Source organism: Cyrtonyx montezumae, unplaced genomic scaffold, assembly GCF_038088225.1.
Source record: "Cyrtonyx montezumae isolate F1298 unplaced genomic scaffold, pur_monq_1.0 scaffold_1, whole genome shotgun sequence".
In the NCBI taxonomy this organism is placed as follows: Eukaryota; Metazoa; Chordata; class Aves; order Galliformes; family Odontophoridae; genus Cyrtonyx; species Cyrtonyx montezumae.
Window position 1 is genome coordinate 8,535,181 of NW_027071825.1, and position 18,628 is coordinate 8,553,808.

At 41.7% G+C, this 18,628-nt stretch overlaps 1 protein-coding gene across 8 annotated transcripts in view; it reads right to left on the minus strand.

Annotated features, from left to right (window-relative positions):
• MAST2 (microtubule associated serine/threonine kinase 2) overlaps positions 1–17,468 on the minus strand; it is a 161,103-nt gene extending 143,635 nt beyond the window's left edge. For all 8 annotated transcript variants that reach the window (XM_065739512.1, XM_065739503.1, XM_065739486.1 and 5 more), the window contains exons 1-2: positions 17,138–17,468; positions 3,308–3,455 (exon numbers count right to left, since the gene is read on the minus strand). In XM_065739512.1, coding sequence (XP_065595584.1) covers positions 3,308–3,455; positions 17,138–17,320 — 331 coding nt within the window. In that variant the 5' untranslated portion in view covers positions 17,321–17,468. The remainder of the gene's footprint in view (positions 1–3,307; positions 3,456–17,137) is intronic.
• Positions 17,469–18,628: the final 1,160 nt, after the last annotated feature.

Here is an 18,628-nt window from a genome sequence, read left to right on the forward strand (position 1 = left end):
GGTTTTTTTAATAGTTTGTTTTCACTGTTACGTAATGGGCAAATTCAAAATCTTTTAGAAGCAGACTTCTATCACTTTAATCCTTTCTATACTTCACAGTTTAAAAAGGAAGCAACATTTGCTTCCAATTGAACACGCTGTTGCCCTATAGAAAGAAAATGTTCACACTGCAAAATCCTTTAAATATAACTTTAATAATTTGTAAGAAAATACATTCATAATCTAAAATATCACCTCTCCTAAATAACATAGCCATCTAGACAACCCTACTTCCCCCACCACTGCAACATTCAGCAGCAGATTTCATTCAGCTGTGAACAGAAAATGCATATGTTTAATCACAGTTTCATTCTGAACCAGGGATCAATATTTTCTAACAGAAAATTCCCCGGTCAGCAACATCAAATCATCCTAAAAACAAAACATTCCCTCCCTTTCACAAGCCTCCTTTACATCTGATTAGTGGAGACATTTGCATCCTATGCTGTGCACACCCTGAGAAAAGCAGTTCCTATCTCCAAATGCTGACATCATTGCACCTTACTGCAGGAAGTACAGGAATCAATTAAAAGGATCTGCTCAATATATTTTTTTTTCCAGTCTGTGTAACACTCTGATTTTAAGAGTGACAAAGAGTAAATTTCCAGAACAAGAGAGAACCAAAGTATTGGCTGCACCAAGCTTGACAGTGTCCTTTTACATGCAGTGTCATCCACAGTAAGAAACATAGTCTAGTGGTTGAAACAAGTGGAAAAAGTACTTAAATTGGAAGGTAAGAATGGAACTCCAAATGACTTCCTCTGTAACTCTGGTCAGCCAGACTCTACTTCAGTTTCACCATCTGTAAAATTTTCCTTAACATTAGGATTGTCAGACTAAATTTCTGTTTGCAAAGTTCAAAGATGAAACGTGGGCTGTTAATAGTACATTATGTTCCACATCGTCTCCCACAGTGGGAGATGAACAAGAAGCACTTTATACGGGGGAAAAGGAAAGAGTAATTCTGCCCCTTCCCTTCCAAGCACAGTGAACATGGATGCATTGGAGAGATGATTACATGCACAGGTTCTGTAAGAGGAATAGCAGGGGACTGTAAGACATTTGTTGCCACCAGAAGCAGGAAGAAGTCACCATCTTCAACTGCATACATTGCAGACACTCTCTTCCCAGCAGACTATTCTTTTGCAAATCCTTAACTTGATTTTAGCATTAAATATGAAATATTACATTCACTAATGAAAGCTGCTACAATATTTGGAAAACTGCCAGTCTGATAACTGATGTAGGGGATGATATCTTTTTTTCCTGTAAGCTTGTTTATACTAATTTTCTTCAAAATCACAAGCAACGTACCAAGTACACATTAACGGAATGAGTCACAGTATGAGAGATGAAAAGCTTTAATGTTGGTTAGCAAACAGAGGCACAGCTTATTGGTACCTCGCTCTCAGTCCCATTCAAAGCTGCTTACAGCTGTGGATGTTATTTTTATAGAGGATGTGTAAATACCATACCTGGTGTCTGCACAGCTCTAAAACTACAGAAACATACATTGCTGTATTTGTCTCAGTAAAGTCCTAGCAAAGATATCCTATAATAGCAATTCAAAGCATGTAATTATCTAACCATTCAAAATGCCAGCACATGAGAGCTAGATTAACATTTAATTCTCCATAAGACAGAGCTCAACATCTCCTTTTAGTTCCACAAAAACAGCTAGCATTTAAACAAAACAGAACCTCTTCCAGGAAATCAAGGAGCCACCAACCACATAGTCTGAATTCAGGAAGACGGATCTCCATGAAGGTAAAATCTGTACATGCAAACTAGATTGTTTAATCTTCTATTTCATCTACAGTCACTATTACTTCTCTGAAATTTAATTGTTTCTCTCAATAAAATAAGGTAGAGTTATTTTCAGGATGGAGTTTGAAGCTAAAGCCTTTTCCTACCATGCCTCAAATCCTGTATATGTTCCCAACACCTGCACTTAAAAATACTAACACCTACATTTTATTTACCCAACAGAGTCAAAATAATTTGGTAGGGGCTCTTTTTACTGTATCAAGTAACAGCAGACTGAAAAGTCACTAAGATAGTGTCTTCCATAGTTTGCTGCTGCATAATTTCACAGACTGAAAATTTACAAGAATTCTATATCCAAACAAAAACATATATATTACAAAAAAAAAAAACTCCTCCTTTCTTTTTCCTGCTTTGTTCTGTTTGCTTTCCCTTGCTTACTTCTGTTCAAGAGGAAAAAAAAAAAAGACCTACAGTCCTATGTTAAGTCATTATATTCCATCAACAGTTACATAGTTTAACCTCAAAGATCAGCATATTTATCTTTCTCCAGATAAAGGAAGGAGGGAATAAGACTAGTACTTTAAATTGTTTAAGTCATGCCCACACTGCTGCCAAAACGAATTGTTTCAGTTTCTTCCCTTTCCCTCCCACCTCAGAATTTCCAGTGCTTCTCATTCTTGCTTTAACATGCAAATACTCAAACAGTGATTCTAATTATGAAGGAAATAAGCTGAAAGTTAACAGTACAGAACAACGTCAGTATTCAGGCAGATCAACTATTTCATTCCAGACTGACTGTGCAGCTCTCCATGGTCTAATGCCAGCATCACAGACTATTACAAGCTTTAAAGCATTGTGAACCATCCCCTAGCCCACACTTTAAGTCTTTCAGAAAGAAAACTACTGAACATGGTTCTCCATTTTTTGGCTAATTACTAAATTGTGCTCACTATGTGGTTCTCCAGTAGATATTGAGTAGACTCCCTGATAGATAGAGCTGATAACTACGTTTAGTTTGTGTAAAGATTTCTCTTCTAAAAAAAATCTTGACATTTTTATACTAATCACAAATGTTTGCTTTAGAAAACTTCTGAATAAAAAAAACACCAATTTGAACATGCTATAAAACACAGGTTCCTCTTAAACACTACAGAAAAGTAGGCAAGCTTATAGTCAGTAGTGACTTCCAAAATAAAAGAGACAAGAATGGGTCACCGGGCAGCCTGAAGTTCCACCAATCCTTTACCTTTCAAATCAGGTCCTAACTTGTAACTTGTCACTGCATGCAAAATGCAGAATTGCACTACAAATCCAGTCCCTCTTTTTCACTCTTTTCCACTAAGATCTCTTTCTGCACTTTTTTCTTACACAACCTTGACTGTCTTCCCAGGAAGAGATCACCTCTAGTTTAAAAGAAATAACGTAGGAGGATCTTATTGCAACTGTTAAGAGAACAACTAATACTGATGAACTGTTGTGCAGTCACTATAGATTGGCATACCTGACAAAGAACTTGCCAAACTTCCTCTGCGTAGCTTGCAGTCATCTTGACTTAGCTGGCGATGGAGCTTAGTTTTCCCAGTAGATGAAAAGATGTCAGGATTGCTGAGCTTCCTGCAGCGTAACGGAGCTGACTCTGTTATTGCTTCCTGTACAAGAAAAAGAATTGTTAGTAGCAGCTAAGGTCTCTCTTTTCTGAAATACACTGTCTCTGACTACAAGAGAGGCCAAATTATTTAGTAAATGTAAATCCCCCTCTTTTGTATTACAAATCTGTGCAGAATACATATCACAAGAGCAGTCAAGGATGGTTCTAGAACATTTCTGTTGTAAATCATACCATTAATAAAGTCAGAAAAGGGTAGTGAAGCTATGGCAATTATTTCCTAATTCCTTTTACAGCACACAGCAAACATTCAAGCAAACAGAAGGAGGTAACAGAAGACCAGCAAACCACAGCTCTTCTTGGCACATCCAGTGATTCTAGAGGTGGCAAAGTAACTCTCACTGGGTGCCTGAAGAAAACAAGCACAGCTGCCATGCATGTGCCCACATAGATGCACTTGGTCAGTCTCCCCTTCTCTGCAGCTTGCAGCAAGTTCCACATATCTTAACAGATTGCACCACTTTACTAACAAATACCTCTCATTAGCTGCTTCAAGCCATTCTCATCCATATAAAATCTCAACTGAGGCAGAGAATAAGCTGCAAACAATTTCTGTGCATGATACATCACCACATAGCTTAACATAACTTTAAATCACGTCTTCTAAATTATGTTTCAATAAAAAAAGAAAATCCATCACTAGTGGCTTTTAATTAAGGTTTGCAGATATCAGTCAAAATCTATTTCTGAAGTCATTAATGCAAATCTATTCAGACTACAGCATTACGCATCGAACTGCCAAACAGACCAGGACTGCACACTCTAAAAACTTCAAGATTCTTTGTGGAGAAGAAAAAAAAGACACAAAGTGGCTTTACATGAAAATGTGGATTTGAAATTGAATCCCCACTTAGCTCTGACTCACTTATTAACCTTCATAAACCCCATCTCTCTCTGGGGCATCATAACAGTAACCTCACTATTTGATTGAGGAACAGGAATGCATTACTCCACATTCGCTTTCGTGGTGCACATTTTACAGATTGAGAGCTACTGCTCTAACGTGCTTTCCTCTACTGGTTACTGGGAAACATTCAGCTGCCACACTGCCTACACCAAATCAAGAATGTAACCTGGCTAACAAAGCAGTTCAGTTCACTTACCACCAGTTCCTCACCACCTAGCCCAATTCCTTATCCTAGCACTGGGAAACAGCTTGAGCTGAAAGCTGCTTTAATAATCACAAGCTTACAGTTCCCCACACAGCTCAAAGCAGCGATGCTCAAATTCTCATTTAGTTCTGAACTTCCCCACAAAGGTACTGAACACCCTCATTCCCAGAGGCCCATACTTCTGCATTCACTCTTATCACGTGTTTCAGCTGCACTCAGGAGTAAGCAAAGTAACTTTAAATTGTGGCACTAGCAACCTCCCATGGCTGCACAGGCCCAAGGGAGAAAGCCTTTGCTGTTTCTATTCAGAAAGACAACAAAATCAATGTATGTTTTGAATAAAGGGCCCTCAATCACACCCTGCAGGTTAATACATACCTGTTAAAACTCACTTGCCCATATAATAATTAAATATATATATAACCAGTGCACTGTTCTCAGACTATTCATAAGTTTTCAAAATGCAAAACTAGAACACAGCAGTTTAAAACTTCATTTGCTAAGAGATACACATATACCTGGTCAGCGAAATAAGGAAGAGGGGAAATTTTAACTCCACAATAGTTGTCTTTCAAAAGGAGGTAATTTATTTCATATACCCATCACAATGCAGCTCTGCTATTGCAGTTCGTAAATGAAGTACAGAGGAAAAAAAAAGTCTTATGTTAACAGTCTTAGTAAAGCCAAGGTGAAAAAAAAAAACCACACAAGACCTTTCCATGTCCTTGTCCCAAAGCAAGATGTAATACACATGAAGGGCAAAGATCCCAAACCTATGGGTAAGGACAACTCTTTGCAGTGATAACACATAGTTGTGTTTGTGCTTTCAAGTTCCTAAATAGAGCAGAGTGGACAAAGCATTCCTTGCACAGCACAAGCTTCCAGAATCTAAGGGCTCTGCTTCTAATTTTGAGTTGAAAAAAAAAGATTTGCAGGTTTAGAAAATTAGCAAACACCTAACGAACACTTCGCTCACACAGTGTGACAAACACTCTTCTTTAATTTCTTCTCAAAAGTGATAGAAAAAAAAACATGAATTAATTTTCTTCAGCCTCAGGGCTTCTGGCAGAAGAGAAAAGCCAGGCTTGAGCAGCCCATTTCATCCTTCAGAGGGCAGGGCTCCAGGTACGAGCATCACAATCAATCTTGATTTGCCAGGATGAGATTATTCCTATCAGTTCTTTCAACAGTATACAAAGACATTTGCTCACGTGATGTGAAGCAGGAGGATACAAAGAAGAATAGCAAAGGATTCTCTTGAACCGTGAGGAGTTCTGCTTTCTTCACCTCAGACACTGAGCACACTTGAACAGAAAAGCAGTTAGCACAGTTGTGACACTGGAAATATACGTAAGTCTGCTTCTGCTGCCTGACACCTCACAATAGGGTTATATTGCACTCAGCAAGGAGCATCAGACAGATTGCTACAGTAGCTGCAAGACCAAAGGCAAGAAACCAGATGTTCTTCCTGACAGGTAGGAGTATGCTAATACTTACTTGTGCAGAGAACAGCACAGCGTGTTAATCTGCAAACAGCACGTAAATGCTGGGAGCATGGACATGTCAAGGTACAATGCCATTATCTCCCCTGGACCAACAGATGAAGTGCTGTATCACACAGCTGGTGAGACTGAATCATCAGCAGGTAGACAGCAGGGTGCAACTCACTGCTTAGGGCCTGCACTGAACATTCAATGTCACATAGGTCAGCACTCATTACATTTACATGTGTTCTAATTCAAAATGTATTTCAGTAGCAGATAATGTTGTATGACTATTAATCTTCCTTAAACTCTCTAAAAGAAACAAAAAACATTAAACTCTGACTATTGAACATACACACGGGTAGGCCAAAATGCTTTACCTAATTAAAAACAGAAGTTCTTATACCCAGCAAGCGCAGTTAACCCAACGTGAAATGAATTCTCACAAACTGCTGATAAATAATACACTAGCACTCCCCATTTTGTAAGGAAGAAAAGCAGTGAGTAACACCAACCAAGTATAACTGAAAATGAATTTCTTAAGAAGTAAAAATTGCTAATATTTAAGGTTCTTTATTTTTTAATCAGGTGCTGTCTGTCATTAATTAAGAGCCAGTTGATTCAGGATTCTATGTACACATCTGAAAAGCATTTTTCTTCTCATCCTTCCCCCTTAGTTTTAAATAATAAACATACATAAGAAGAATAAAAATACTGCACCCTCTGCAATAAATCCCAACATTTCTAAAGGAAAATACATAAGCTTTATTTATTACCAATGTGATGTTACCAGAACACCAGGGAGCTAAGAATTCCTGTTGTAGTGATTCAGTTAAACAGCACAACATGCACACGTGTGACAGACTAGCTCCAGCTTCCTGCCTGCACCCATCCACTCCTACAGTGCAGATCACAGAGGAGTGACAACAGTTGAAAACAAATGAAAATGCATCATAAACTAGCACTGTGAGGTACACCCTCATCTTGCTCTTCTGATGGCAAGACTTTTCTCTTGTTAGCTCCTCAGGAAAGAACTCCAAGGTGTGCTTGATTATAACTAATGAATTAGAAGCTTTCATATCCTTTCACCAGGGAAGTTCAAGGTGTTAACTTCATTGCCAAGTGCTCCCAGCTGCAGGAATGCATTAAAAGGCTTGTTAAAAAGCAAAGGTAAATATTTACAACTACGTACACCATTACACCCTTTCTGAAGATCATCAAGGGGCAGAATCATTCTATTCCTAACGGAACCATGGTCTGGAAGGCGGTGATTTGTGATTAAGTTGTATCAGCTTGAATGTTTGGTGCTAACACAGGAATACACACAGCACCACAAGGATCCACACAAAGCACTTGATCCCACACATTAGGAAGTACGTATTAAGAAGGAAAAGGACAGTGCAGTTCTTGAATTCTAGACTTAAGGCACACTATTTACTTATATATTAATTAATAGATTTTCAATCTTTTTTAGGCACTTTCAGTGCCTTTAACCTCCTTTTTAGGCACTTTCAGTGCCTTTAACCTTTTTTTTCTGAAAAAAAAAAAAAAAAAAACACAGAAGGTTAAAGCTCCAAATACAGCCTCAAATACAAGCTTCCACTGGTCCAGTCTGAGATAGAGCCTTAAGAACCATCCCAAGATGGAGGAACCTAAAAGAAAGAGAGCAAACAACTGCTGCTGCAAGCCCCTTTTCAAATGAAGCTGAGAATGAAGGTACTATGGCATGAGCCAAACTGGGGCATGAACAGGTCAGATGACAAAGGAACTTTTCTAACTACACAGGTATTACTCATCATCTGTAATAACTGAAATTTTAAGACTTGATTTTAATTTAGTGAACCTACTTAAATAACACTGCACACTGGGGAAAAAAAAAAAAACAAGAAAACAAAAAACAAGTGTGACAACAGAAGACATTTCGGGAATCCTTTTAAGTAAACCCTATTTTTTGCCCAGGATGCTTTCATATTACACCCTGCACCCATCACCTTAGCAGTGAAATCAGGTGTAGTTAAGAGATTAGCAGGAAAATCTAACAAGCCACAACAGGATGCTGAGAGTTCCAACACCACTCACATATGTGCTGAAAACAGATCAAGATTAATTTTAATGAGCTATCATCACTAAGGAGGGTCATTATTTACAGTAGGAAAAAACATTAAATTCTCTTCTTGGTCTGTAAGAGTCAATGCTCCAACCTCTTGGCATCACTATTTTTGTTGCCATGAACTATCTGGAATCTTCTCACTTCTTTCCACAGATGAGAAGCACATTAATGCACAGCAAACATAAAAAGCACTACACAAAGTTCTCCTCAGGAAAACTCCCTGAAACTCAAGAGCAGATCTACACATATGAGACAGGGACAAAACAAAAACAAAAAAACCTTTGATTGTCATACTGCACATAAAGTTACCAATTTGCCTTAGAACCAAAGGAAAGAAGACACTGGAGCTGTGGAAATGAAGTTAACCTTTGGAAACATAACAAGCACTTAATCCTTACCTTTTCTTAATAGAAATCACATAAAACATCAGGTAAAGACTAATTCACAATTCTTATTGATATCTGCACAGAGAAATTGAGTCCCTACAGTTGGGCACAAAAACTCCTCATCAAATAGCACAATCCAGTTCCATCCCAAAGAAACAAGAGCCAAGCTCTGTTCCAAGGACAAGCCGTGTATTTCTTCCCTTCTGCTTGAGAACAAAAACAATGCCCGATTGTCAGGTTTATGCACATCAACACAACTCAAGTTCAGACTGAAAGCCCGCAGTCAGCAGACAGTTCAGTGCCTGCTACATCAGCAGAACAGTGCCCTAAACAGATTCTCCCTGTCCTAAAACCAAGAATCAATGCAAGGGCCAAAGAACGCCCCGATAACTAATTGAATGCATAACTGAACACTCCTGCTCATGTATTTTTGCTATGGCTCAACACCAGTCCGGTATCAGTCATTTGACTAATTAGCAGCCTCTTTGTTTTATATGTCACTGTAAGCAACTACTTCTAAACACCCACTATCACTATGTTAATTACTCATTCATAGGTTCTCCTCTGAAATAGCGACCTTAATTTATTTATTTGCACACTTATCTCAGTTCTGTCCACTTGGTTCAAACATCGTTAAACTAAGTGCTTAAATAACTTATTTTGCCTTCATATCATTGAAAATGGTTACACTGCATAACACATGAGAACATGTATTTGTAAAAACCATTACAGCAAGCATCCCCATAGAGATCATTCATGAAGATGTGTGCTCTGAAAATAAACCAGAAATCAAGGTACAAGAACTCTTAAGTTTCCCACAGTGCAACAGTTATTTCAGCACACTAATCTCAGCAGCAGTATCTGCTTCTAGAAATGTAAGCACACCCATGGAACGCTTAAAGCACAATCTTGCTTTTACATCTCTGAAAATCCACACCAACCAAATGCCTTCAGAAAATATTTCATTGTTAGAACACAATGGAAAGTGCAGCAATGACAGCAGAGCAGACGGTCCCAGGCTGCAGCAAGGGAGGATCTGCTCAAATATAACAGCTGTAGGCACAGAATTAAAGGAAAGAAGCTGCTTACATTCAGAAAGACTCAAGCACACAGAGATCTCCAGTGAGATACCCCTCACCTCCACTGCTAGCCCTTAAATGAGGTCTGGGAAGGGGTGGATCCTGGCTCCAAACCCTCCAGTCACCCAGGTATTTTATATATTGCATGCACCTGAGCTCCCCTGGGCTGGCCCTGCCTTCCCACCAGGTGCTCCATCACTGTCCCAGGCCATGACTTAGCATTTCCACTACAGCTGTCAATTCTTTTCAACAATGTCAATTCAACAATGTATACCTGTTATGTACAAATAGCATAATAAGAAGTATTTATTATGCAATTCTAATTGTAGGAACATGATTTTTTTTTTTTTTGCCGGAAAGAAACAGTGCATTACATTTCCACATAGATATTGAACTCCCATAAACACCAGAGCAATTCCAAAACTTACAAGCTAGGCTGCCAGATTTTTTCTAATTACTGTTGTGTTTTCAGCCTTGAGATCTCTTCCCCCACTGCACCGTAATTTGTATTTTTAACAGAACATTTGAAAATAATTTCTTGAAGACTACTAGATTTAGAGTTCACAAGACCTAAGCTTAGTTAGATAACCTGCTATCATAAAGAGACATGGTTAGAGAAATGGTAACTAAAAAGCAGGTAATTTTTAAAGCAGGTTTTAAGGCAATAGTACAGCTAATTCATTTAAACAAAGGCCTTCAGATCTTTATAATAAACTGAGATAGTAGAGAGTATCAGTTTCCTGTAGCCAAAGAGTGACATCTATCACAGTATCAAAAATGTAGGAAATAAAAACAAGACAGTTCACTCTCCTCAGTTGAAACAGGTTTTTGCCACAGCCAGCAAAAAGACAAAAGGCCATTGAGAAGCCATAGACTCAGCTTCTTCCTCCAATGAGCAGCATTTTGATCAGGCTTCAAAGAGTACCACATCACCACAATAAAAAGACACTCACCACAGTACAACATAATTTGATATGGAGATCAGTGTAAGACCATAAGACTGGTCTGTTCAGCTAGGGGAACAAGCCCTTCATGAGCAAAAATGATGTTCTGTTCAGTCTCACATAGCTCACTACGCTGGCAGTCTTTACGTCCTGAGCTCTGGCTCCTCAGGTTCCACAAATAAGAATTAAATAAGAGTGAAAGAAACCTCATATAGTTTAGATAAATGCCTATCAACATATCTGTAATAACCCACAGCATGCCTTAGAAGCACCAAAGCTATCTTGGCTTATGGAGCCTGGTCAGTAAGTAGCAGCAGCTTTTCTCTTAAAGTTCATAGCTGCGTGTGACTGTAAAGACAAGTACTCTCACAGCAAATCCATCCCCTCTGACAGAAGACTTCTCTTGGCTCCCTGACTTGTATACTCCTTTCAGACAGCAAACACAGGGCTCTGCTGAACTCAGAGGCATACCATCAGCTATGTGAATGTCTACATCATCATCATCCCTCCATTCTCACTCAGCTAGTCGAACATGCAAGATATTCACGTGCATCAAGCACAATATTAGCTCCTATTCTTCACTAGTGATAGGAAAAATTGAAATCTCACATGGGCAAGCTAAATCATCTGTGTGATGATGCACTACCTACCTATGTATTGATCACAGAAATACATTCGGTTTGTCCATTAATATTTAACTTTAAAAGAATTTATGTTTTTATGGCATCAGACCAGAGAAGTGCCATATGCCCTTTGGCTCTATTTTGCTGTTATCTAACAAACCCATTGCAGAATTGCCCACTTGACTCCATTCCCCTTTGCCTGTTTTTAGATAAGCCTTCTCTTCAGTGATTTCTTTTCCCCTTAATTCTGGACATCAGTTTGAGCACACAACTAAACTCAGACCAAGCAATATGTTACCAGCAGCTGCCACTGCTGCCTGAACAACATGCAGAAAAGCAAAAGCACGGCTAATGAAGGCATGGAGCAGGAGTAGCTGTGGCACCAACAAGAATCTGGAAAAGGCAGTGAGACATACCTACTGCCCCTGAAGGGGCTGGTTGTTTACCTGTTCTTGCTTCCTCAGAAAAATGAGAAAGTAAACAGAATCATATATCACAGGGAGCAGCTTCCTCTTCACCTGCTACACTCTGGCTTCTTCACTGCCTGTTTGGTGTTTGTTTGTTTTTAAAAGAAGAAAGGGATAAATCCAAGCAAACAAACTCTGGTTCACCATATTAGAATCAAAATGGGTCAGAAGTTGGTATCCCCTCATTAAAATATATATATATATATACTTCTGCTTTCTTACTGAAACTAGAAAAAGAGCTGCAAGATAGCAAAGAAAGGGAGAAGGGAAGACAGCAGCTCTGAGTTTTTAATGGTAAATCATAGTGACAGCTCATCATTTGGTAGTCTTTAGCAATGTCTTCCTTAAGTATTTTCTTTAGCTCCTTTGATGAAACAGGCAGAGGACAGAGTTGTCCTACAATCAGCCCTAAACAGCAGGAACACCCCAAAATATTCAGCTAGGAGTATTTCCATAAACAGACGGTTTCTGTTCTCCTACTTCTTCTGTGCCAACCAGACTCAAGAAGTTGCTTCTTCACCTATCAGGGAAAAGGGACGACTCACAGCAGATATAACCAAGGAATCCCAAACTGATAGGCAGTCCATATAGGGCTCATCACAACAGAGGTGCTGCCTTTAATAGCCTCAAAGATACCTAGATGGAAAAGGAAGAAAAAAGAAAAAGACAGCAAGAACACTTATTACATTTGAAGCATCATTTCTGAGTAAGAAAAAAAGAAAGATGTCTTGAATTTCCAAGCTTGCCCCACAGCGAGGAAAGCACAGTAACAGCTCATTTGCAGCTGTGGAGGCAAAACAAATGAGACTAGGAATCTGGGGTTTGGCCAGTTTCTTTCTCCCTGCTGGTTACTGAATGCTTTCCAAAAAAATGAACAGGATGAGAAAGCAGTGGAAAAGATTCTTTGCTGTTCCCTAAAAGAACAACACGAAAGCGGTGGATAAGCACTCTAACTTAATGTTTCAAAGTAGCCTCAGAATGATTTGTGCAAGTTCCTGAAAAGGGGCACTACAAACATCCACACGGACACACTATTACACAACTTTCTCCAGTACCATACCCCCAGCTGAAGCAATGCAGTCCCTGAGAATGTAAGAAGACAAATATCAAACAGCAGTTGAGCAGTAACCGTGTCTGTGAGCATGGCACCAGAGGCTGCCAGCAGGACACTGCCTACTTGTGGTGCACCCACCCCAAGAGCAACCAGGGGAAAAGTACAAAATGCTTAAAGCAAAGGAACTCACCATCCTCTGCTCCAACTGAAGCCAAATTTCACATTTCAAATATTTAATACATGGAAAATATATCAGATAATAGAGTTCTTAATGCCTATGCTAGCATAGGCATATTCCATTGCTGAAAGTTGGACGTTAGACAAAACAAGCTTTGAAATAAAAAGTGGTTTAGTTTCCTAGCTGCAGGAGTAATTAAACATTGGCAGAGCTTTCCAGAAGAGGTGACAGATACACCATGATCTAAGCTTAAGATAAGATCAATTTCTAAGTTGTTTTAATTTCTCTCTCAGCAAGGTTGCACACCCTGTGCACATGGAGGAGCCACAACTGATGGCCACAATAACCCACAGGGGCTGTAGGACCTACACAACTACAAAGTTGCAAAGACAGGAAGAGAAAGGAATACATCTGCTACAGTCAAAATTTTTGCAGCAGTACAGTTGCAAATGACTGTAACATTTAAAATGTACAGTCTGGGGTATATGTAAGGTCTCAACTTCTCCAGCTGCCCCAAAATTTACAGCAGGAGATAATCTACTTCACCACAAAAAGGAGTATGGCAATCTAAAACTAACTGGGACTGAAGAGGTTTTCCATCCTCCTCTATATTTTGTACGTAGCTTTACCTGCTGCCTTCAACTGAACATCTCCCATACAACAAACACACTCAGTAACCTTCACCACATTCCTCCTACAGTACTTAAACTCTGAATGCTTTTTCCATCCATAATTTCCAGTGGCAAAACAATTGATACACTTCATTACCTTTCGCATGAAGGCCCACCTCTTTTATAGTCTGATTAATTCCAGTGGAATTAATTATTTCAGCTGAGTTTAATTCCAGTGGAATTAAACTCAGCTGCTGGTTGCTACCTTCCCTCTACATACTAAACATGGTCTTGTGTCCCTTCATCAGAAGCCCTTTGAGTCATATCTTTAGGATGTTAAATATCCCTCTCTAAGAGAATTTAGATCTTTGACTTCTACCTGAAGTAGAAAACAATAATAAAAGCAACTCTGGCAAGCACTGACTACGCTGTATGCAGGATCTCTCACAGCAAATATCACTACGTATCCAACTATGGAAGAGTGATATAGAAACAATTTAACGCTTATAATGTTGAAATATTTAAATGTAGCACTTAATGCCGTGGATGAGGGCAGCTGTCATTCTTCTCAAGCATCATTAACTTCTACTTCATTTTTCTCCTTCAGTGCAATCAGCAAATATATGAGGATTAAGCTGATCCTTTATAGAAATGCAAGTGGGATGTGTTTGGCCAAGATGCCACCTCTCAATGACACTTAACTGTCATGGGATAAGAAGCACAACTCAACTACTAACTGACTGGTTAACAGATAGGAAACAAGGGGTTGGAGCAACTGGCCTTTCCCCAAAGAAGGCAGATTGCCAGCAGGACCCCACAAGAATCTGTTCTGTGATCAACACCTGCGATATTTGAAAGGAAAAGAAGTGTAAGATTTACACAACAGTCTGCTTAGTTAGGTTGCAGAAGTGATGGTCAACCTTAATGATACTTCTTCAGGATATAAAACAGCAGAGAAGAATAAATGTGGATCAACTTAGCTATGTAAATGCAGGGGAAAAAAAAGCAGTGCCTCAGTTCACATACACAATTACAAACTAACTTGTAAGATTAAAGAATAAAAATCAACAGACTCCCCCACCCTGTTCCTCTGATCCCTGCATCACTGTCTCTAAGGAGGAACAGACCTGTGGAAGATGCAAAAGGAACAGCGAGGACAATGACAAGAATAGAGTCACTTCTTCCAAAAAACTCCTCAGGACATCACAAACAGTGGCTCAGTAAATAACAGTTATCAGTCCATAAGCAACACAGAAGACAGTCCTCTTTCAGTGCCTCTTCCAGCACAGAAACTAAACAAGTATGAAACAAATGGGTGGAAAATTGAAAAACAAACAAGAAGAAGAGATTTTTCCACACCGGTTGCGCTTGTGCCATACAGCACTCCACTGCAGGATGCTGCGGATGCTACAAGTATACATGGCTTCAGATACTGATTGGACACATTCACAGAAGAAAAAACCCTCTGGGGGCACTAAAAACAAATATCACCTCTAGTTGCGGAAATCTGAGAGCCACAAATGACTGCAGGCTGGGAAAGGCATTTCCTCAATACACACTATACTCTCCTCTAAGCATCTGCTTTTGGCAGCTCAGAAAGACAGGTTACCAGGCTCTGTAATGCGACCAAGCACAGTCATCATAACGTTCTTAAGTAACACACACACACAAAAAAAAAGTGAAAAGATTAATTGTATGTGCATGCCGGATCTATAAGCACAGCACATTAAAGGATCGGCTTTTCAAAGGCCCAAAAGGTCAGTCTGGCGATTAGCTGCCATGGTCACAGTCTGATAAGTACTTTTTCCAGCACTAGAGTAGCTTAGTCTTTTCCAACCACAAATGTGTGAAGCTGCATGGCAAACACACTGTGAAACCTGGCTTCTCTGCCAGCAGATCCTGTGGCTGAGCACATTGCTGTGGGCCTGAGACAGAAGCAGTCCTAAAGGAAAGATCCATCAAGTTGCATCAATGGAAATAAAACATCACTACCTTTGGCATCTCAGGTCTTTCCATCACTCCCTGCACTAGCAGCTCCTGACCTTTACGTACCGAGTTGCTGAGATTAAGGACAGATTCTGTGGGAAGGTTTATTTGACCTGTTTATTGAGGTTGCTCAACACATCTACTTCAATCTGCTTACCACACTTACAGAATCTCTACCACTTCAAATAGAATAAATAAGGGGACAGAAGATGAGAGGGCCTCCTTTGGGGCTTGGGGGGGGCACAGGCTGACTAAGAAGGTTTCCAAATGGTACCTTCCATCACACCAGCTATCTGCCAGAACAACAACCTGCTCCTAAAGTCAAATCAGTCCTCAGTCAGAGTACCTGAGCTAGGAGCATACTGCCAGTTTTTCCCCTTCGATAAGGTCGTGTGTCTCAAACACTGGCATCTCTGAATTTGCAGCCTGTCCTGTTTCACAAGGTTAATATTGCTCTGGTGAAGCTCCTCAAGCATCCCACACAACGCAATGCAGTGCACTCCATGAACATGGTTTGTAAACACTTTGAGTCACAACTTCCTTGTCAGTATCACACAGAGCATCACAACAGCACAGCAAAACCTTGCTGCAGTACAGCAGTTCCACCAACCGTTACACAGGTAGACAGTTTGGAGCAGAAAACCATCACCTCTTTTGTTTTTACTTATTCCTTTTGTTGGTTTCTTCTGGAACGTCTGCACCAATTCTGAGCTTGGCAAAACCGTGAGCCATTGGTGGAGCTTCTGCAGCAGCCTGCCATGGGCATAGCTCTGCAGTAACAGAGCCCTGCTGAGCACCTCCACCTGGAGGAAGGCTCACGACTGAACAACCACCAAACTGGGTTTCCAAACAAAGCCATTGAGGTATTCCTGTTTCAGACTGGAATCGCATCTGCCATAACCATGTACATTTAAGACTCCTTCTGAACAGAGAGTGTCAAAGAACAGGCCTTCACCGTGCTCCAAAAAAAAAACACAAAATAAAGCAACTGGGGCATCCTTATCTTTGTGGTACTTTCTTCTCAAGAAGAAAAAAAAAGAAAAAAGTATGAGTTGCTAACCACATTTTTCAACTGCTAAAGCTCTCACCTCTCCTGTAAAAGTAGGAACATCAATACACATCCAAAGCAGAGTTCAAGCTCTGTTGGGTCTCACCCCCACAACCTTAAGTAGGGAACAGACTATTATTGGTGGGAATGAAACCTACATATGATTCTATGTAAAAGCTTTTCTATAGATGCATTAAATACATCAGTCCTTGCGTTAAAAATAAACTCGTTAAATGAAAAAACTGCATCATCACTGAAGCGATGATCAGGAGGCGCCTAGGAAGGCTCCATGGCCGCTCCCAGCAGCCGGCACAGCACCCAGCCGGGCTGTCACCGCAGCCCCGCGCCCACAGCCATCCCCCGCAGCACACACAGCCCCGCTGCCGACCCGGGCTCCACCCTCCCCTCCCGGGGTCCCCCACCGGCGGCGGCAGGGTGAGGATGCTGCAGGGCGCCCTCTCCGCGCCCGGCCCCGCCGCACCCCGCACCCCGCAGCGCCGGAGGGCGGCAGCACCGCGCGGGGCGGCCGTCGCCACGCGGACAGCCCGGCACCCCCCCGGCCCGGCCCCGCCGCCGGCTTTACCCTGTCCGGCGCCTCCCGGCCGGGCGCCCCCGCGGCCCTGGCGTCCTCCGGCTCCTTCCTGCCGCCGCCCCCCAGCAGGCCGGCTCTCCGCTCCGCCGCGCTGGCGGCCGCCGCCCGCCCGGCTTCTCTCCGCGGCGGAGGCGGCGGCGCCGCTTTGTCCCCCCGAGAGCGGCCCTTCCTCATCGCGGCGGCGGCTGCTCAGCGGCGCGACTCGGGCCCCCGCGGCCGGGAGCCGGCCATGGACTCACGGAGAGCCGGGGCGCCGCCACCGGCGCCGCCGCCACCACCACCACCTGCGCGCGGGGCGGAGGGACATGCCCAACCGCCGCCGCTCCCGCCGCACGCCTGTCACTGAGCGCGGGCGCTGCGGCCGCCGCGGCGCCGCCTCCCGCGGCTATCGCGAGAGCGCCGCGCGAGACTTGGGAAAGGGGAAAAAGGACAGAGCGAGACTGAGCACGAGGGCGGGCGGAGAGGTGCGACGCGGAGTACAACCCCTATGATTCTATGATACATCTGCAACCAGGCAGCCTGATTTTATAAATCGTTTATTCATTTTGTACAAACAAAGGCAACAAAAATACCCTTTTACCCGACTGAAATACTCTCCTTAATAAAAGTAATACAAATCCTGCTGAAAACCGCTTCGTGCTGCTGGATTAGTCACACAGGACCTCTTCAGTTGTAACCGTATGTGATGGAGACAGATGACCACGTGCAATTTCATTTCACTGATTCGCTCAGACTTTTTCCTATTTAAACTCTGACTCCGCAGACCAATCCGACCACCTGACTTCTCTGTATGAGCTATTTGCTCAACTGTTTTTTTTATCCCCCAACTGTGTATAACTGCAGCAGGCTTAGCCTGCAAAAAGGGCACGGGTGAATGAGCGGCGTGATGCCACACATAGTGTCTGTCTCCAGAAATGCTCCGTAACACCCTAAAAAAGAAGAGTAACTAATACATGTCTATAAAGGTGCTGATTCTTCACATGATCAAGACTAAGACAGTGCAGAAGCAGGGGACCACAGAGAGCCTGTGTGGCATACTTACAGATACAGAATTATTAGCTGAGTATCACTGTGCTGTTCCAGCTACTTTCCCTGGCTTCCACTTTCCTTTTACTCTGCATAAGGAATGTCTAAACACACCTTACCAACTCAGAAGGTAGCAAAACCTGGACAATCACCTGTTTTTCCTTTTTCGAAGGCAGAACTGCATCACTAATGCCACCAAACAAGCGTGTTGCTAGGGCTTGTCACTTGTCATTCTCCTCAGACTATTATCATCTTCACTCTCAGTATTTCTATTCTGCGTGAGATGGAGGAAATGGCTTTAGCTGCTCTGCATGTTAAACTGTCACACACCTCCTGTTAGTGACGCAGTTCTATGGCATTCACAGTGGGGTTTTGGTCCTTGCAGTGGAATACTAATGTCTGGCAGCTGACAACATGCTGACAGCCCGGAAGACAGCACAGTACTTTGGGATACGT